The sequence below is a fragment of the Thamnophis sirtalis genome, unplaced genomic scaffold, assembly GCF_051295495.1.
Source record: "Thamnophis sirtalis isolate CommonGarterSnake01/CBP01778 unplaced genomic scaffold, rThaSir2_p1.2 scaffold_3, whole genome shotgun sequence".
NCBI classification, from domain to species: Eukaryota; Metazoa; Chordata; class Lepidosauria; order Squamata; family Natricidae; genus Thamnophis; species Thamnophis sirtalis.
The window spans coordinates 161,348,915-161,369,655 of record NW_028261383.1 but is presented as its reverse complement, the minus strand read 5'-3'; the positions used below and the strand labels follow the sequence as shown (position 1 = coordinate 161,369,655).

The window sequence follows — 20,741 nt, the reverse complement described above, 5'->3', positions numbered from 1 at the left end:
CATAGGGCTTTCAGCCCTCTCTAAGCGGTTTAGAGAGTCAGCATATTGCCCCCAACAACAATCCGGGTACCCATTTTACCCACCTCGGAAGGCTGGAAGGCTGAGTCAACCCTGAGCCGGTGAGATTTGAACAGCCGAACTGCAGAACTGCAGTCAGCTGAAGTAGCCTGCAGTGCTGCATTTAACCACTGCGCCACCTCGGCTCTTTGTGGACATGGTGTTCCACATTTGGCACGCGTGCCATAGGTTCACCGACACGGTTCTAGATGTATGTGCACAAGCAGGGAAGGTTTTTATTCGAAAAAAAATGTTTTGTCAACCCTAGGCTGTTCATGGAATGTTAAGATATGCTAACATTTGTCTTCTTGAGCAACCATGTGTCAGGAGAGAACCAGTTAAAAATGAAATGTTTGCAAGAAAACAAGCAAGCTCAAAAGAACACCAACCCTTCTTCTTCATTAATTAGTATTTTCCTCTGCCAGCGAGTGGGAGTTTATTGTAGCCTTTACCCAACTCAAGCCTCCTTTAACATGTTACCCTCTTGGTGCCCTAGAGAGAAGGAGGGGGCTTCCAATAAAGTACTAACTGGGATAACGTGTTTCTAAAAAAAGGTGGCTCGGTAGCTAAGACGCTGAGATTGTCTTATCAGAAAAGTCAGCCGTTCGGTGGTTCAAATCCCTAGCGCTGCATAACTGAGTGAGCTCCCGTTACTTGTCCCAGCTTCTGCCAACCTAGCAGTTTGAAAGCATGTAAAAATGCAAGTGGAAAAACAGGAACCACCTTTGGTGGGAAGGTAACAGTGTTCTGCGTGCCTTCGGTGTTTAGTGGCTCTTCAGCTTTGAAATGGAGATGAGCACTGCCCCCTAGAGTCAGGAACAACTAGCACATATATGCGAGGGGAACCTTTACCTTCTAAGAAAAGGTGGACCATTGTGTTATTTTTGAGTATGGTCCCTCAGAACACTAGCTTTGCCCTATCACCATCGAATAAGCACTGCAGGCTACTGCTAGATCAGCAGGTCAGCGGTTCAAATCTCACCGGCTCAGGGTTGACTCAGCCTTCCATCCTTCCGAGGTGGGTAAAATGAGGACCCGTATTGTTGGGGGCAATATGCTGACTCTCTGTAAACCGCTTAGAGAGGCCTGAAAGGCCTATGAAGCGGTATATAAGTCTACTGCTATTGCTATTGCTATTACTAGTTTCATAATCCATGTGAAATGATGCTTTAAAAGCACAAGGAGCATGACATCCCTAAGGGGACATGACCCAGCCATGTTCACCTTTTTAAATTCTGTGTCATTGAGAATTAATTTCCATTGGTTAACCTTGGGAACAAATCTTAACTGCAATGTATGAGCATTTGCACAGGGAGCAACCTCAGTGGGCCAGTGGGCCTTAATGTCAAGAAAACCTTTGAGGGGGCTGGTTGTCTCCCCTTCCCAAATTCCTAAATGCAGGGCTGTTAACAATCTATTTGTGCTCTGAAAGCACAGAATGCTTTTTGTTTTTAGCAGATGAGTTCTGCTTTTCCATTCATCCTTTATCTTGGGCCTTCCCATGAGTAAACGAAACACAGACTGAAAAGTTAAGTCATTTAATATCAAAGATTGGAAGAAAACCTTTTTATTTCAAATAAAATGAAAACAATGTGAAGTTCTTAAAAAAAAAATCTTCATGGAACTAGCTTGCTTTGTGCTTCTGCCCAACTCGGCTCCCACTTTACCCTCCTCTTCCTAGCATCCCAATCGGGTGCACTGCAAAGCTCCCATCTTCTTTAGATAGCTAGTGTGAGAATTGCTGTCTCCAGTGTTAAGACTTGGGTGGATTTTTCCAAATCCCCATCCTTCAAAATAAAATGTTTCCAAGCCTTGGTTTTGATTGAAAATTTGACCTGAACGCTATGCCAAACAGCAAGAGGGGTGAATAATACAACAGGGCAGCTTTTAAACGATGTGAAAACTACAAACCAATTCTGAGGTGTCCGTCTCTACATACAGTGGTCTAAAAAGAGTTAATACTTCTTGCTGATCCTAGCTTGGGAAAGCCGGTTTCCTGCCTTCTTTTCAACAGCTGCCCCTCTAATGATGGGAAAGTGTCAAAACCATGAGATCCCTTGGGGGAGAGCAAGTGTCTTTTTCCTCCCTGATCACATCTCATGCAAGTCAGTGGCAATGGTTTGTGGTTTTCTAAAAGCAGCTGTGGACTTCCCAGTTGCAGCTGGACTCCCAAGTCCCACCAGCCTCCTCCAGCAAGGCCAGGAAAGGGCTGATGGGAGCTGTAGTCCACAAGTATCTGACAAACATAAATTCTTCCTTCTAGAGAAAAAAAACAAAGTTCGGCAAGAGAACAAAGGCATTTCTTCCCTCTCTTCTAACCTGTGGCTCATCTTCTTAGCTAAATTAGGTAAGGCTTATTGGATTCAGGCACTTTTAAAACCGTGAGTGGTTCCATTGCTCAAGACCCCCACAGAGCTAGTTTGACAGCACATCGGAGGATTCAGACACCAGCTTTCCATCGCGGGTCTCGATCTTCTTGATGACAATAGCCTTGGTCTTGGTGCTGACGGCTGAACTCTCCATGGGCAATGTATTTATGGAATATCCACCGCTTGAGTAGGAAGAGCCGTAGCCACCTCCGTAATTGCCGTAGCTGCTGCTCAGGCCACCTGGAAAAGATAGAGAACACTGGTAAAGGAGAGAAGAGCAGTTTCCAGCACTTGGTATCTTGGTTTTCGCTTTTATCTCCAAATCTAGACATTGGAAGCGTGGCACAGTAAGAAGCGGGTTATATGCATGGATTTTCCTCATTCCTTTCCCAGATGCAGAGGAGACCCTCTCCTGCTACCTTGTCCAGTTATAGTGGCATCCTTTGCCATGCCAAATTCCCTAAGGTGAGGACTGGGAGATGAAAGGAATAAATATAAAGGTAAAGGTTTCCCTCTCACATATGTGCTAGTCATTCCCAACTCTAGGGGGTGCTGCTCGTCTCCGTTTCAAAGCCAAAGAGCCAGCGTTGTCCAAAGACATCTCCGTGGTCATGTGGCCTGCATGACTAAATGCCAAAGGTGCACAGAACCCTGTTACCTTCCCACCAAAGGTGGTTCCTATTTTTCTACTTGCATTTTTACATGCGTTCCAACTGCTTGGTTGGCAGAAGCTGGAACAAGTAATGGGAGCTCACGCCTTTACGCGGCACTAGGGATTTGAACCGCCAAACTGCCAACCTTTCTGATCTTCAAACACAAGTGTCTTAGCCACTGAGTCACGTTGTCTACACCTGAGATTAAAATAGACTGGGTTTTCCCTACTGCTCTCATCTTACAGCCTGTAGACCTCAACTTACAACAGTTCACTTTATGACCAGTTGAAGTTAAATGGCCTGGGAAAAGTGAGCTACAACTTTGTTCACCCAACCATTGCAGTGTCTCTGTTGGCACAGGATCAAAATTCAGACGCTTAGCAACTTGTGAGGGTTCAGGTGTCCCAGGGTCAGGTCCTCACCCTTTGTGACCTTCTGACAAGCCAAGTCAATGGCTGAGCCTGATTCACTTAACCTTGTTACTAATTTTAACAACTGCAGTGATTCACTTAGCAAGGAAGTCCTAAAATGGGGTATAAAACTCACTTTATGACTGTTTTGCTTAGCAAAAGTAACATTGGGCTCAATTGTGGTTGTAAGGTGAGGACCACCTGCACTTCTCCTCCCAGTTGAAGACCCATAGGGAAGAGGAAAGGATAAGTAGCAGGCCATTTCTCCAAGCTTAGGGGAGCAGATACAGACTCATATTTTGTTTTGATTCTCTACACACAGAAACACACACTTTGTGCCCATATCTTCCTCATGTGGCACTGTACAACTGCACCAAATTTCTGGAAATCAACCACTTAAAAACTTGAACAATGAGGTCTCAGAATTGCCAATGGTAGGGGCGGGAGATAAGACAACAAAATTTGGCACACCAAATGCTACTTCGGTCTTTGTTCACTTGCTGCTCTCCAAATGTATTGGACTGTGAATTTTATCAGCTTCTCATCCAGTTGGAGATCATCAAAATGGAGTTCAACACATTTGGAAGACACCAGGTTGATGAAAGCTGTTCTGAACAACCTCCAACTGCAGATGCTTGCAAGCTGCATCTTTTAGACCAGTGTTTCTCAACCTTGGCAACTTGAAGATGTCTGGACTTCAACTCCCAGAATTCCCCAGCCAGCGAATGCTGGCTGGGGAATTCTGGGAGTTGAAGTCCAGACATCTTCAAGTTGCCAAGGTTGAGAAACACTGTTTTAGACAAGCAATGGACAGACCCTGCTTCCAGCCTCTTTTTCTGCCAGTTAATGGCACAGCTCCCACATTCACACTTGAAATTTCCATCCATTTAAAAAGAAAAGGTCACACACCAATTTTAAATTTTGGAAAAATCAATCTACTATCCATAAAGTCTCAAAAATACTGCTCGAGCAATTGCTTGCAACATAATCTTATCATGGGTACATCCTTGCAACTACTTTATGCTCCAGCACTAGCTTTGATCTTTAAAGTATCTCTGGAGGATAAATAATTTCACAGTGCCTATTTTTTATCACTATTATTTCTGCAAAGTAAGAGAGGTTTTTTTTTAAATGCAGAAAACTAGTTTTCTCTACCCTGTACACTCTAGATCTACTGGAACAAAGCTCAGGGATGGGGAAAGCTGCAAGGAACAGATGCCAAGAGTGGCAAGATGGATGGCAAACAAATTTAATTAAAAAAATAATTTAAACAATAAACTATTTGTTGCCCAGCCAAACATGCTTAAAACTATGATGGTTTGTCCTCTTGTTTGTCTTCATACTGGCTCTTATTTCTCTGGCAACTAATCTGCAGTGATTTTCAACTGCCATGGGAAGTAAGAAAACTTAAGAAAAAAAAATAACTAATAAAATAGGACTTGGGTGGCATCACTTAAAGCCATAAAATCCAACCCTCAACTCAGGGAAGAAATCCAACTTCATATGCTGAAGTAGTATTACAGCTTTGATTGATTACACATCGTTTTGTAAAATAGAGGAAGTGAAATAATTTTATTTCACTTCCTCTATGGAAAAAAATTCGTCGGAAGACAAGCCATTCCTTGTTAAAATCAGCATTAAGTATCAAGTTAAACAGGTTCCCAAATGAAAGCAAGGGAAATAAACATCACGTAACAGTGTTGAAACACGTTGAGATCTAACTCGGCAATCAAATATTTTTATATATCGCACGCCACCCAGAACTGCAATTATGCGAATTGGGCAGCTGTCTTCTAAATCTTCTAAATAAATACAGGATTCCCTGCTCTGGTTAATTTCTGACATTTGCATTGATATCTTGATCACCCCTCCCCCTCTTCTTCAACATGCGACATTTCCTTACCTGAATAACCAGTTGTCTTGGTCTGAATGCTGAGATTCTGCATTCCAGATTCCAGTCTGTTAAAAAAGAGGAAGGGTTGGGGAAGAGTCCCCCCCACCCCAAAAATAAATCAGTCAAGAAATGATATTAAGTCAGACAAAATGCAAGTCTGACAGAACAAGTTCCTACAGCCAAGTTGAATTTGAAACAGTTTCTTGATGCATCAAGGATCTCAATCCCAGTGTTATATGCTAGCGTGGATCACTATAGAGCAGGGGTCTCTAACTTTGGCAACTTTAAGATTTGTGGACTTCAACTCCCAGAATTCCTCAGCTTTGCTGGCTGAAGAATTCTGGGAGCTGAAGTCCACAAGTCCACATATGTTGGGCCAATCCTTACCTGAACTCCTCTCCTTCCAGCAGCTTCCTGTAGGTGGCAATCTCTATATCCAGGGCCAGCTTGGTGTTCAGCAGCTCCTGATAATCCCGCAGCTGACGAGCCAGGTCTTGTTTGGCTCGCTGCAAGGCACCATCCAATTCGGCCAGCTTGTTGTTGGCATCCTTCACGGCCAGCTCCCCACGCTCCTCTGCTTCAGTGATTGCCGCTTCCAAGCTTGCACGCTGTACGGGGGCAGGGAAGAAAGAGTTGAAACAGCAGCTCAGGTCTCAAAACCCAGGAAAAAGGCAGCGGGTGGAGAGGATACGGCTGTTATCCAATAGTCTCACCCTTCTGTGATACGGGCAATTAAGAGACAACGGACAGATTTTTTCCCTAGAAATACAGTCTAAAATTAAGGAATGAGAACTGTCTCTTCCCAGATGAGGATAACTATACTTGATCAAAGCACAATTAATTATAATTGGATTGAATGACTCCTGTTCTTTCATATCTCCTCCAAAGAAGGTGAAAGCCACAAGCAAGGTTCTTTACCCAATCCCTTCCTTTTATTTGTGCAAAAAAACATTGACACTATAGATATTAAGGTGAGAAACTGTGCAGACCCCCAGAATAACCATATTCCACCTATCATAGGTGGAAATAACAGGGATTAGCCTGAATAAAATGCAGAGAATGATGCAGCAGAGGTGGTATTCAGCAGGTTCTGACCAGTTCTGGAGAACTGGTAGTGGAAATTTTGAGTAGTTCGGAGAACCGGTAAATACCACCTCTGACTGGCCCTGCCCCCATCTATTCTTTGCCTCCAGAGTCCCAGCTGATCAGGAGGGAATGGAGATTTTGCAGTATCCTTCCCCTCCCATGCCCACCAAGCCATGCCCACAAAACTGGTAGCAAAAAAGTATGAATCCTGCCACTGGAATGCAGGCCACCATCACCACCCCATGAATTCAAGAAAGCAAGAAAGGTTGAAAATCCATCCGTCTCTGCTTAACATGCTACCTTTTGCCTTCAACAGCACCCACCCACATTCCCAAGCCTTCAACCATACCAGCAACCCCCACCCCTATTCTGCTAGATCCAATGGCAACACTCAAGACTTTAGCCATCCATTTTTTGTGGTCACAAAAGGAAAGTCAATTCTAGTCCTCTGAATGGCCTTCAAGGGGTCAAATAGAAGTCAGTGTCTCTCAGGCATTTACTCCAGAGTCAGGAAGCTACAGCATTTCTGCAGCCCAAGACTACAGGATTAGAAGAGTTGTGTAAGCCAGAAACAGCATAGAGGCGGCAACTGGTTCTCCAACCTAGTTGGAGACGAGACTGTACTAAGGACCTTTTACGTACACAACCATACAAGTTGATGGTATCAACTTGTGGCTCATCCTCACTCTTGCCCTGCAATAACTTGGGCTTCTTAATACAGACATTCCCAACCTAGCTGATACTGAATCATATAATCATATCCATGTTGTTGGTGACTGTAGGAGCTCTGGTCCAATGCTGGTAGAAAGTTGGAGAAGACCAATGTTCCTTGGGGACAAAGCTATAGCTCTAAAGCCAACTTAAGGAGGATTGCAGAAGACAGGTTTCTGACCTGGCCTTTCAAACCATCGATTTCTGACTGCATCCGGGTTATCATTCGATTCAGTTCATTGATTTCATTCTTGGTGCTGCGGAGGTCATCCCCATGCTTGCCTGCCATGGTCTGGAGCTCTTCATACTAAAGAGAGGAGACAGAAGAGACAAGAGATGTGATGACAGGAAGACCACAGGAGCAAATAAGTGGTTGGAAAGACTACAGTTCTTTATATATCCATAACACACTGAGCTCTCAACCATCTCTCAACCATCTCTTCAACAAAGGGGTCCATAGTACAGTATTAATTCCTAGAAACGACTCCTTAATTCCAATTAAGTTGTCCACCTAAATTTCAACCTGTCTAGATCAGTGTTTCTCAACCTTGGCTACTTGAAGATGTCTGGACTTCAACTCCCAGAATTCCCCAGCCAGCATTCGCTGGCTGGGGAATTCTGGGAGTTGAAGTCCAGACATCTTCAAGTAGCCAAGGTTGAGAAACACTGGTCTAGATTACTTTGAGGGCAGGCAGAGGAGATTGGAGAATTCATTGACTGACACTCTAAACTCTGGTTTATTTTAAGCACCGTCAGCTATATAAACCAGAGGCTTGCTTTCGCATACCTCGCATACTGAACCATAAATCACAACAGTTAAAGTTCACATATCAAAATCAAACCAGCCACATGATAGCTGTAGGCAATATTACCTAAAGCTATCGTGTGGCTTGTTTGATTTTGATATTCATTCTCCAATCCCATCTGAGCCAAGAGAGTAAATGCAAAAGTTAATCTCAGAGGAAAATGTCTAGTTATCTAGCCTCCTTTTCCATTCAAACAGCTGGTCTACTGAAGCCGCCATGGGTGTTTTGACTAACAACCTGAAAAAATACATCATAAAACTGAAGTGAACCACAAACATTACTTGGATAGCCTCAGGCAAGTAATTATCTCCTAGTCTCAATTGCCTTCTCTATTTGCAATGAAAATCATAATCTAAGGCTTCCATTATTGGCGTAATAGTGCTATTTAATATACTGTCCAAGTTATACTGAATACCAAACAACACTTGTTTTTTCCCAACCACAACTCAAATAGTAAACCTCAACCCTAGCCAGCATGCCATGAAAGGATAGCTAGGACCACCACCAAGGGAAAATGGAAGCCACAACTGAATTTAAGTTGTGAAGGCAGAAGAAGCGATACATGGAAACTAATCAAGAAGAGTGTTAGGGATTCTCAATCACCGAAAGTCCTGGTTGTCCCAAAGGTGCTTTTTTTTAGGAGGCAATTGGACTTTATTGTTTCTTTAGAAACATTTCGCTTCTCATCCAAGAAGCTTCTTCAGTTCTGACAGGATAGTGGGGAATGGGATGAAAAGCAAAATGTCTTCAAAGGAAAAACAAGAAAGTCCAGTTGCCTCCTGAAAAAGCACTTTTGGGATAAATCAAGGAGAGAACCAACCAAGAACTAAGGGGAAATTTCCTGACAGAACAAATAATCAGTGGAACAACTTGCCTCCAGAAGTTGAGAATGCTCCAGCACTGGAAGTTTTTAAGAAGAGATTGGACAACCATTTATCTGAAATGGTATACGATTTCTTGCCTGAGCAGGGGGTTGGACTAGAAGACCTCCAAGGTATCTTCCAATTCTGTTATTCTTTAAATCTCCCAGTTTCTAGCCTGATGCCTTAACCACCACACCAAACTCTATTGTTTTACAGTTTTTACTATTAACTATCTCTAAACACCTCTCCTTCATTTTGCTGGTTATTGCTTTTCAATTGTATTTAACACTGTACGCTAGCCAGAGTTATCATGGAATCAGGCAGCTTTAGACATTTGACAAATCAATCCATCGATAAAATAAAGAGTTATTGCACTACGGGGATTCTCCAGACTTTCCCCGTAAAAAGGCCAATATTTTCAACAGATAAAAAGAGTGAGGAAACGATTCCGTTGCTCTGCAAAGAAAGGAGGTGGAGATGAGCAAAGTGAAAGAGCTTCCAAAGCAGGGGTCTCCAACCTTGGCAACTTTAAGACTTGTGGACTTCAACTCTCAGAGTTCCTCAGCCAGCGCTGGCTGAGGAATTCTGGGAGTTGAAGTCCACAAGTCTTAAAGTTGCCAAGGTTGAAGACCCCTGCTTTGGAAGACAGTGTGGATGCTGCTGCTCTTTTGTCGCTGCATGAAGCATTGATTCCTTTCTTTTGTGACATGAGTTATCCCCCAACTCCTAACATGAATGAAGGCCTTGTAGCTCTTCATTGGGAATTAATTTTTCATCAGGTATGGTGGAGGAAAGCCAGAGTCAGCATGGAGCCTCACCTTGATCTGGTATGTCCTCTCTGCCTCAGCCCGGCTCCTGTTAGCAACTTCTTCATACTGAGCCCTGACTTCAGCAATGATGCCTTCCAAGTCCAGGCTGCGGTTGTTGTCCATGGACACCACCACAGAGGTGTCGCTGATTTGAGACTGCAGGACACGCAGCTCCTGTATCAAAAGGTAACATTTAGAAATTATCCGGAATCAAACAGGGAACCATGAGGTGCGGATTCAAATCTTCCCTACTCATTCCTCTACTCACAAGAAACTTCTTTCTTATTCAACAGGTGAAGTCTCAAAACTAATGGCAGAACTAGTTGAATCCCCCAGTCTGTGGACTGACTCTGGGCCATGGCATGACAGAAACCAGGCCGCGCAAACAAGCAAAGTCCCATCCGCGGGATGCAGGCAACAAACGAAACCCTGTCCCCTCTGACCCATGGAAAAACCTTTCTCCACAGAACCGGTCCCCTGCTGCCCGAAGGGCTGGTGGCTACTGAGTTAGATAGTTAAAGAGAAAACTTATTGCAGGCCGAGCACTGTCGAACATGAAGAGGAACCTTGCTAAACCTGAAACTTCTCTAGGGAAGTTTTCAGTAAAAATAACATGTGTTTCCTAGCAAAGCAAATGAAATCAAACAGGACTTTGTGAGGGATATCCTCATTAAAGCTGATTGTAGTCTCTAAATTTCTGCAGCCTCAAAGCTATTTCTAACTATAGCTGCCACAACTCGACAGCATCTTTTCTGTCCCGTTTGCATGGAAAGAAAAAAAAACACATTTAATATAGGTCATAAAATAGGCTAAACATAATGTATAAAAGGAAGAAAACGTGTCTTCCCCACCAACCCCAATGTATCCTGGCTCTATGTTCTTTGCATCATCACCCCTCTCATTTCAGCCTTTTCCCCACACAAATGTTTCACCAAAAGTTCTCCTTTGTATAAAATAGTAAGCAACTTACTACAGCTTCCTACATGATTCTCATATTTCATGCACTAATGGAAACTAGATCAGAATGTCACTTTGTAGAAAGGCAAACTATAATATACATGACATATGATATTACCGTTTCCCCAAAAATAAGACCTCCCCAGATAATAAGCCCAATTGGGCTTTTGAGCGCATGTGCTAAAATAAGCCCACCCCTGAAAATAAGCCCTCCCTGAAAATATTGCAACACGGCAGCAGCCAGGTGACCACGCTCGCCCACCTCCTGCACCTCAAAAATAAGACCTCCCTGAAAATAAGGCCACATGCTTATTTCGGGAGTCAAAAGAAAATAAGACCCGGTCTTATTTTTGGGAAAACACGGTACATAAAGTATACATAAAAATAATTACCTTGTTTGGAACTTCTTAAAAGGCTTTGACACAACACTAGAGTCATCTTGGTGCAGCCTCTTATTAGCTTGCCAAGCCCATTAACTAGCCCAAGGAGTCTTTGAAATTAGCTGCAATGGCCAGTCTGGCCTGTTTTGGTATGTAGAAAGGGAACATGATGAGATGACAGCCTTTTTGTCATCTGATCAGACACCACCGTTCCTTGCCCTGCCCACGTCTTCAAAAAGGGTTCATTTAAAAAAGCCGCTCTTCGCTCAATGAAATCCACTACCTACCTCATCATAAAGGTGCCTCAGGAAGTTGATCTCGTCCGTCAGACATTCCAGGCGGGATTCCAATTCAACCTTGTTCATGTAAGCCTCATCCACATCCTGAGGGAAAGAGTGCACCCTTGTAAGTGAAGACTCATTCACAAAATCTCAAAATTGTGATAATTAAAACAAGGAACATGATCAGCCTGCCACTTACCTTCTTCAGGAGGACAAACTCATTCTCCTTTTCAGTACGATGGTTGATTTCATCTTCATATCTGCAGGGCGAAGGAAGTTAAGTGGTTTTTATTACGTGCAATTTGGATCAACGCTACAAGCACTGTGTGCTAGGATCACCATTAGAAATATGTAAAAATAGTGATGCATCTGACCTTGTGCCAAGTGCTGCATCCCCTGACTAATCACTGCCAAAATATAGATGCTGGGAGTTAAAGTGGAAGGCCCTAAATTAAAAGATCATCATGGTTTTAAAAGGTTCATTTTCCGATTAACTTTGTTTTTGAATATGTTATTTACAAAGGCAGAATAAAGTAGATTAAGAATGCACAGGCCTGCATTTGTTATTTTCCCAAAGGTTACTTTTTGAGTAATTTTTTGTGCTTCCCACTATGAACATTTCCATTGGCCAGTAAGTTTTTGGTCAGTGTTCATTTATGCATAATATTCTGTTAAAAATCTTCATGAAAACACGGCAGCTGCACAGTTGAGTCCATAGTTCAAAGTGAATTGCATTATTTGGACAGATGTCAAATAACACAATAGCAATACATTTAGAGAAACCCAGTGAATTCCTGGGGCAGCAGCTTACTATTCAAACCAACAGACATTTGCTGAGAGTTTTTTATATACTGCCAATGTCCCTCTTAGGATGCCTTTCAGGCTCTTCTCTTGTCATATTTTTAAAATCCTATTTAGATTTTGTTTTAATTTAAAAAAATGTGAAAAGCTGCCATTCCGCAATTTGTCAACCACTAGAATTACAATAACTGTATCTGCAGAAATGCCTTGGAGCCCATAAGGAACCCTTGAATATAAAATATGTAAAATGGCTGAAGACATTACTTAAGAATTGGGCCTACTAGTCCTTCCCCACAAAAAGTCCACAACAAACCAACCACTAGATCATTAGTAGAGGTAGAGGATAACTTAAAAGCAGTTTAGGGATACTTTCGTCATATTTGCTTTCTGGCTACAATCCTTGAAGTGGGCATATATTACAAATAGTCCTCAGGTTACAACTGCAATTGGAACCGGGAACTCTGTTGCTAAGCAATATAGTTCTGAAGCACAATGCCTTGTGACTATATTGTCAGATGACATCACTTAACAACAGCAGTTTCAGTTGCCAGATTTAAACAAGGACCAAGCAGGCATTAAGTAAGGGACCTCACAACATTGCAACTTACTGATGGCTTCCCCATTGACTGGTTATGGGAAGCCAGCAGGGAATATTTGAAACAATCTAAATCATATGGCTGAGACTTGCTACAACAGGCATGAGCCTCCAAGGATGAGTCCTCCTCATTCAGCACCTTAACTATGAGTGACCGCTAACAGATGATTATACCCAAGGACCATCTGGCAGAGTCAAAATGCATTCGGCATCAGCTACCTTTTTGTCTGCTCATGCATCCCTTAGTCCACACTTTTATAAAGATGAGAGTGAGACCCACAGATGGCAAATTTAACTATTTACATGGTTTCACATGAAACACTTCTGGAGCTGGGAAAGTTGGAGCAAGAATGTGCCAGGGACACTTGATTTGGTCACAAACTCGAGATACCACAGGTTCTCCTCCTCCTCAACTCTCCCAAGAGTGGATGTGAAATTTCAGGGTGTGACACCAAAAATATGTACAGGCAAGAGGTCATCTGCACCAGCCATTCTTTCCCATGCTCCAACACCCACTTTCTCCAATCCTAACTTTGTTAACTCCTGTCCAATTCCCAATCTCAGAAATATTTGGAAAGCTGGAAATTCTTAAGACAATATCCCATTCCCTCCATTGGAAACAGTCTCATCCAACTTGGTATTCCAAGCCCAAAGGTATCCCTGGAGTTGCAGCACCAGCCTGCCAGGGAAGTTGAAAAGGCAATGGGGAAGAATGACATACTAACAAAGCAATTTGTCCTCAATGTCCCTGCCTCCACTAAAAACAGACACTTGCAAAACAAGTTAGGTAATTCTCCCATTAGCGCTTTGTCTTAACAGCAATCTTGCTTGGTACAAAGCAAGACACCCAGATGTGTGATGAGGGTGTGCTACCACGTAGAGGAATAGGACTGAACAATTCTCCTGGCAGTATCCTCCCATCCTCAACTTCCTCAAACACTTCAAAGAGATCATATATGTGTTTTGGTTTACCGCTTCCCTTTTTCTGGAAATAATCCCTGCCCAGCCTTATGGTACAATTCCTTTGTTTAGCATGGTTTGATAAATAAATCCTTAATGTCGTTGTCCTTCCAGCTCTGTCCACTGAGTTTTATAGTTTTATATTACACCAAATAAATGTGTATAGGGTTACCTGGTTGACATAGGTCAAGATTAAGAGATTGGGGCTATGATATCAGTGCAAAGTCAAATACAAGGATGGCAAAACCTAAAAGAAGACAACCCACCAGCAGCCATTAACAATTTTAAGGTGTGGCAGGGATTTAAAAAATAGTTTGGGGAAACTAAGCCATCACAGCAGAATGAAGGATTGCTGTGGCATTTCCACAGGTCTAAGGGACATGATGGCTCAGTGGCTCAGGCACTGAGCTTGTCGCTCAGAAAGGTTGGCAGTTTGGAGGTTCGAATCCCTAGTGCCACGTAATGGAGTGAGCTCCTGTTACTTTTCCCAGCTTCTGCCAACCTAGCAATTCAAAAGCATGTAAAAATGCATGTAGAAAAATAGAGACCACCTTTGGTGGGAAGGTAACAGTGCTCCGTGCGCCTTCAGCATTTAGTCATGCTGGCCACATGACCACAGAGACGTCTTCGGACAGCGCTGACTCTTCGGCTTTGAAATGGAGATGAGCACCGCCCCCTAGAATCAGGAACAACTAGCATATATGTGCGAGGGGAACCTTTACCTTTTAAGCATAAGATGGGTGGTAAAGCTACTTTGTCCAGCCCAGGCATACCCAAAGCAATGGAACTAGAAGGACTCACTTGCTCTTGAATTCTTCCACCAGGCCTTGCATGTTTCCCAACTCAGCACCCAGCCTTGCCCTCTCCTGACCCAAGTTTTCCAGCTGCCGGCGTAGGTTGTTGATGTAGGCCTCAAACATACTGTCCATGTTGCTCCGTGTAGTCTTCTGATTCTGCAAGAGGCTCCATTTGGTTTCCAGCATCTTGTTCTGCTGTTCTAGGAAGCGAACCTGAGGGGGAAGGGAGATCAGATCAGGAAGTAAATCCCTGATACTTCAGCAGCATCCATGCAGCTCTGCAGCTCTTCAGCTGGGCAGCCCCATTTATCTTTTTCATCAGAGGTCAAACTGGTATTTCCCTGGCATAAGGTAGGCCATGTTCTACTGGCTTAAGGTAGCCATCACCCCAGTCAGAAAAGGTTCACAGCAGCTTGCAAAGCTGTAGTTCCTGCTATTAGTAAATGGATTCAGCAGGCCTTCCCAAACTTAACACATTATTAAGTACTATTTGATTACTAGAAACATCTGAGAACAAAAGATATACATGCTAAGGAATATACCTCTTGGCTCAATGCATAATTTATTTGTGGTGTCTCCTGGATCCCCAAATAGAAGTAGTTGAGGCAATGTATCTGCTACAGGTTACTTTGTGCACTTTATGACGGATTTTATTTTAGATTAAAAAGATACAATCTGAAACCCTACAGTTATAAGTAGCCTTTTCGTGTGACTGCCATTCACCCCAGGATATTTCTGAAACTTGCCATTGGATTGTAAAGTTTAATATAAACAGAAGATTAAATTCCCAAGGAGCAATCATAATATTTACCTGATTTTAATTTAGCTTAATTAAATTTAGTTCTTTCCCAGTGTCTACTACTTTCTGGAATGTGAGCCGCTGCATCCACAAAGAAATCAAGTGTGGCTTGTAGCCTCAAATGAAAAGATCTGATTTATTTGAAACAATTTTAAATAAGCGGAAAGGCAGATTAAAGGAGAAAAAAGACAGCTACAAATTGTAGCAGCTAATGAAAGCACAAGCAAATAATAAAAATAACTCAGTAATTTCACTTTAAAACCAAACACAGAAGTGCCATGAAAAACATTTTACAATCACACATTTCTCTGCCTATTCTGACAATAATTGTCAGAATAGGCAGAGAAATGTGTCATGTAATATCTCAATGTGACATTCTTCCATTGCATCATTCCCATTAGCTAAGGAAGATGGGTCTAAAGCAGTGGTAGTCAACCTGGTCCCTACCGCCCACTAGTGGGCGTTCCAGCTTTCATGGTGGGTGGTAAGAGTTTTGTCCAATACTGAAGCACTTTCTTTTTTTTTAATTTAATTGACTTTTTTTTAAAAAAATCATAGCATTATTTAAAAATGTTCATTAGGTTTTCATAAAATCACCATTATTGTGGAACCGGTGGGCGGTTAGAAAATTTTACTACTAACAGAGATACAAAAGTGGGCGGTAGGTATAAAAAGGTTGATTACCCCTGGTCTAAAATCTCCCAGGTCTGAAAAAAATCAGCAAAACTGGAATTTGAAAATGCTCCTTAAATAGCTGCTTGCAGGAGCAAACTTTTATCATCTCAGTTTAGTGTGTTTGGTTGTGCCACCCTGCAAAATTGACAATTCCCAGGTTCCCTGTGGATTAAGCCTGTTCCGAATAAAAGGACAGCAAACATTTCTTTCCCCCCCCCCCCAGAAATGCAAGGTGAAGAGGTGCATGGCTCCTTTGGGGCTTAAGGTGCATCAAACATTCACCGGCCCAAGGCCAAATACTGCACTTCAAAGTGTAGGAGAGGCAAGAGCAAAAGTGAAGTCTGATTTAATTTGAATTAGACCCAATGAATTTGATTACTTCTCTCAGGCCTACAATAACTTTTTCCCCCTCCACTCACTACAAATTACAATTTAAAAGCACTCTGGGGAGGGCACACCCAAAGCTTTGGGAGTACACCTCTGGTCTGGAAACATATCTAAGTGATTACATACCTGAAAACTGCTATTACAGGAAACAATGTTTAACTTTTGAAAACAGTCCTAACATGTGCGTGGGTCAAGAACAGTTTGTGGGTTGAAGCCTATGCCCAACAACCCTCCTTGGGGCAAGAAGGGTCTTAAAAAGCCTCTTGTCACCCTGCCTCAACATATCTTATCTGAGCCATGGCAAAGGCAGGAGAGGAAGAACTGGCGATGGAGAGTCAGCACCTAACCTGAAGCAGGGTTAGCCAAGATTTAAAACATAACCTGTTTTTAATGGCGGAACACGCTTAGCAATTCAGAAGATTACTGAAGAGGCAGATGCTTTAGTGATGGAGTAACTGCAGCTTGACAGTCTTGTGAGAAGTTCACACACTAATGAAAGACTGAGGCATTTATTATAAAACGTAAAGACAGCTTTGGAGGAACCATTTTGCCTTAGGGAAGGGGAAGAGAAGCAGGAGGAGAACCAGAAGAGGAACAGACTGAGAATAGGCACAGTGGGAACTAGAGTTATGTTAGAAAAAACTCATTTTCTATTCATCTGAGTGGTCATCCAAATGCCACCATTACATTTCCCCCCCCCCCTCAAAAACATTTTTGGTATCTCCTTCCTTTCATATGGTCTCCTGCCAGAAAGTTTTAGGCTGATAGAACTGCAGAAAAACCAATTGCTACCAACCTGCCTTCCATTGAGGACCTGTACACTGCAAGAGTCAAAAAGAGGGCTGTGAAAATATCTACAAACCCCTCACATCCTGGGCATAAATTGTTTCAACTTCTACCCTTAAAATGATGCTACAGGGCACTGCACACCAGAACAACTAGACACAAGGACAGTTTTTTCCCCAAATGCCATCAGTCTGCTAAACAACTAATCCCCACAACACTGTCAAATTATTTACTTAAGACTGTATTACTATTATTCTTCTCTTCCTTCCTAGTACCTATCTCTTTCCACTTATGGCTATAACCATGTTGCTTGCATCTTTAAAATTTATATTGTTTTGTTTCCTAGTATAATTTGATTATTAGTAACCTATGACTATCACTAAGTGTTGTATCTTATGATTCTTGATGAATGTATTCCATTTTATTTTTATGTACACTGAGAGCATATGCACCAAAGACAAACTCCTGGTGTGTCCCAATCACACTTGGCCAATAAAGAATTCTATTCTATTCTAAGAGCCGAGGTGGCGCAGTGGTTAAATGCAGGCTACTTCAGCTGACTGCAGTTCGGCTGTTCAAATCTTACCGGCTCAGGGTTGACTCAGCCTTCCATCCTTCCGAGGTGGGTAAAATGAGGACCCAGATTGTTGTTGGGGGCAATATGCTGACTCTGTAAACCGCTTAGAGAGGGCTGGAAGCCCTATGAAGCGGTATATAAGTCTAATTGCTATTGCTATTGCTATTGCTATTTACAAACAATAGGGAAAAACTGTGGATTAAAAAGTGCACTTCTTAGAAGCAACCAGCTCAGTTAGGCCCAATTGCTTTAAGGGCGCATGGTGAGAATGCTAGGGGGTAGCTCAGGAAAATCGAGAGACACTTTTCTCCCAAGATTTCAGACCTCTGTTGATGCAGCATTCTGGCAATAACAAGAGCAGAAGGTGTGGTAGCTCTCACCTCATCCTATGCTTCCTTAGAGGTGTTCAGGAAACACCTGAAGCTGCAGCACCTGATTTATTATGAGCCAAAATAATTAGGGGAAATTGCTGCTGGTTTCACACATATAGTCAAACAATCTCTTAGTGCATCTAGTTTCCATTTTTTTAAATAAAAAAAAAGTTCACGGGGTATGTATCTAGAATTCTTTTGTTATTCAAGCAATATGTAGGCAGTTCAAGCTTTGGAAAAACCTCACCCATGAAAGCAGCTGGTAGCAGCATGGAGGGAGCTCTGCAGAAAGCCACCCACCAAACTGAGGACTTTCCCACTTGTACCTTTAGACCTGGAAAATAAATGTTACACTGCATGTTCCTTTCAAATTGGGGCAGTTTTCCCGTTGCACAGTGCACACATTGAGCTCCCACTTGCCAGCTATTAAGAAACTAGGAGTACATTGCAGAATTCTGATCCTGCAGCCACCCTTCCCAGGCATGGGCATTGTTCCTCCCCTCAAATCTCCTAATGGCCTTGACTGCAGCTTAATTGTTAAGACCACAGCCTGATACTGGTTGAATACTAAATAGAAAAGCTAATCAAATAATTTATCTGTAGTTTAAAGCAGTGTTTCTCAACCTTGGCAACTTGAAGTCCACAGGACTTCAAGTTGTCAAGGTTGAGAAACACTGGTTTAAAGGGTTCTCCCTGCCAGTACCACAAAAAAGGCTGGTTTTGCACACACAAGTCCCTCAACGATACTACTGTACATACAAGCAGCAGTCCAGCTTCACTTATCCACAGCTGACATACCCAGGCTGCAAAAATCTAAATGACCATCAGGTGGCAGCAAAGAGGTAAGGAAAGATAATCTTCAATGCTGGCTAGAAACCATCTGGATTTTTGCAGGCCAGATATCATAGCCTTGAGGAGGAAGGCAGTCATAAGGATTAGCTACCTTTGTGAAGGTACAATACCTCTGCATGTGTATACACATTCTGTTGCAATACAATACGTATTGCCCTCAATAATTATAAGCATAACAAGTTTAGAAAGATAACAGATAAGAACAGATAGAAAGAAACAAGATTAATCAGCGTTCTGTTTTTTGTTCATTAGAGGATAAGCACACTAAAAAAAACTATCCCCAAATAATGCAAGCATCCAGAGAATGTATGGATATCTGCTGTCCTTTTAAGCTCATAACTGCCAGTCAGCCTAACAAAGGGTATTTTCAAGATATAAACTAACCAGATTCATTTTTTTCCAAGCAAAAATGATTTACCCAGCAAACTGTAGACCAATAATGATTAGGTCAGCTCCAACACCACTAAGCCAGAAACAAAGTAAACTTTCAATGCCATTAACTTTTGTCTCAAGCCAGTGGACCATAAACTTGGTGTATCATCCCGGAAATTCAGGAGGTTTTGTCAATAATATAAAAGAGTAGAATGCCATCTGCTCTGCTCTCTCACAAAACATGAAATTCGAGGCTCGTCTTACTACGCGTCACACCTGTAGGAGCAGCTTTTTGCTCGGCGTCCACACCACCACTCAAGTAGTTTGAGTCCCTCTACAGAAGCACTCATGGGAGCAGGAATTATTCTCTCTGGCTTCCAGTCTCTAACCCCGTTGGCAGCCCCCCCCCGCCCCCCCCACGAAGAATTCCCTTGTTCACAAATGCCGTTGGTTGGGGGGGGGAGAAGTCCTCCAATTCCTCCGCTTTCTCTACTACGGGCGTGCACTTGACGCCTTTTTCATTCCTGCCTCAGTTTCCCCAAAACTTAACCTACAAGTTTTGTAAGAGCAGAGACTCATTTTGGGCAAAACCGGCAGTGAAACGTCGCTGAACAAATAACCCCCTTTTAAGCCCCTTACTTCTGTAAAGACCCCCCCACACAAAAAACCCACTCACCTTATCAATCAAGTTGGCAAACTTGTTGTTGAGGAACTTAATCTCTTCCTTCTCCTTGGTTCTCACTTGCTGCATGGCGTGGTCGACTTCCAAGTTGAGCGGGGCCAGCAGGCTCTTGTTGACGCTGACCGCCGTGATGCCCCCCATGCTCCCCGGAGAAGCTCCGCGGAAGCTGGCCCCCCCAACGCTATACCTGCCGCCCCCGAGGGCGGAGGAGGAGGAGTAAGAGGTGCTGATCCGAGAGCTGGCAACGGGGCCAGGCGTGTAAGACCGGCTGCTAAAACTGCGGACGGTGCTAGACGTGTTCCGGTAATTCTTCATCATGGTGGGTTTGTGGGGTTGGTTGTTTTTTTTTTGCAAGGAAGCGCGGGAGGAAGACGCTGGAAGAATGCAGGCAGCTGGAAAGCAAGGCAACGCCAACGGCGGAGGAAGCCGGGCGGCGACTTATATGCAAGCGCGTTGGAGGGGGGCGTGGGGAGGAAAGGGCGCGGTTGGCGGAGAGGACGGCAGCACCTGAGTGGCTTTTACAACCATGAGGGGGCGGAGCTCCAAAGCTCGGATACCTGCTTTGCCCGGCAAGGAAGCTGCGCCTTTTAACTCTTTCCTAGCGGGACTCTGAGCCACGGAGCGACACGTCCACGCGCCACCTTCGGGAAATCTCCCCCCCTCCCCCGCGATATTCACTCCAGCTTACTACGTTTTAAGTGTTCGGGCAGCGAACAAACCCAAAGAGGGCAGCAGTTGCCCAAACTTGCGCTGACCCGGGACCCTCTCCCGGGGGATGCCTGAGCTCCCCAACCCCCACGGGAGAGGAGAG

At 43.3% G+C, this 20,741-nt stretch overlaps 1 protein-coding gene across 1 annotated transcript; it reads right to left on the bottom strand.

Annotated features, from left to right (window-relative positions):
- Positions 1 to 1,579: 1,579 nt before the first annotated feature.
- On the bottom strand, positions 1,580 to 20,332 carry KRT8 (keratin 8). The gene is made up of 9 exons (XM_087710628.1): positions 19,925 to 20,332; positions 14,434 to 14,642; positions 11,476 to 11,536; positions 11,283 to 11,378; positions 9,668 to 9,832; positions 7,362 to 7,487; positions 5,771 to 5,991; positions 5,393 to 5,448; positions 1,580 to 2,666 (listed from the first exon to the last, which is right to left on the bottom strand). Exons 1-9 carry the CDS (start codon positions 20,246 to 20,248, stop codon positions 2,473 to 2,475), a joined length of 1,452 nt encoding a protein of 483 aa, XP_087566754.1. The 5' UTR covers positions 20,249 to 20,332; the 3' UTR covers positions 1,580 to 2,472.
- Positions 20,333 to 20,741: the final 409 nt, after the last annotated feature.

Coding starts and splice junctions, on each gene's coding strand:
- KRT8 (XM_087710628.1), bottom strand. CDS start 20,248: ATGATGAAGAATTACCGGAACACGTCTAGCACCGTCCGCAGTTTTAGC. Junction 11,537..14,433: donor GTGGAAGAATTCAAGAGCAA/GTGAGTCCTTCT, acceptor TTCGCCCTGCAG/ATATGAAGATGAAATCAACC. Junction 5,992..7,361: donor TCGATGGTTTGAAAGGCCAG/GTCAGAAACCTG, acceptor GCCCCCGTACAG/CGTGCAAGCTTGGAAGCGGC.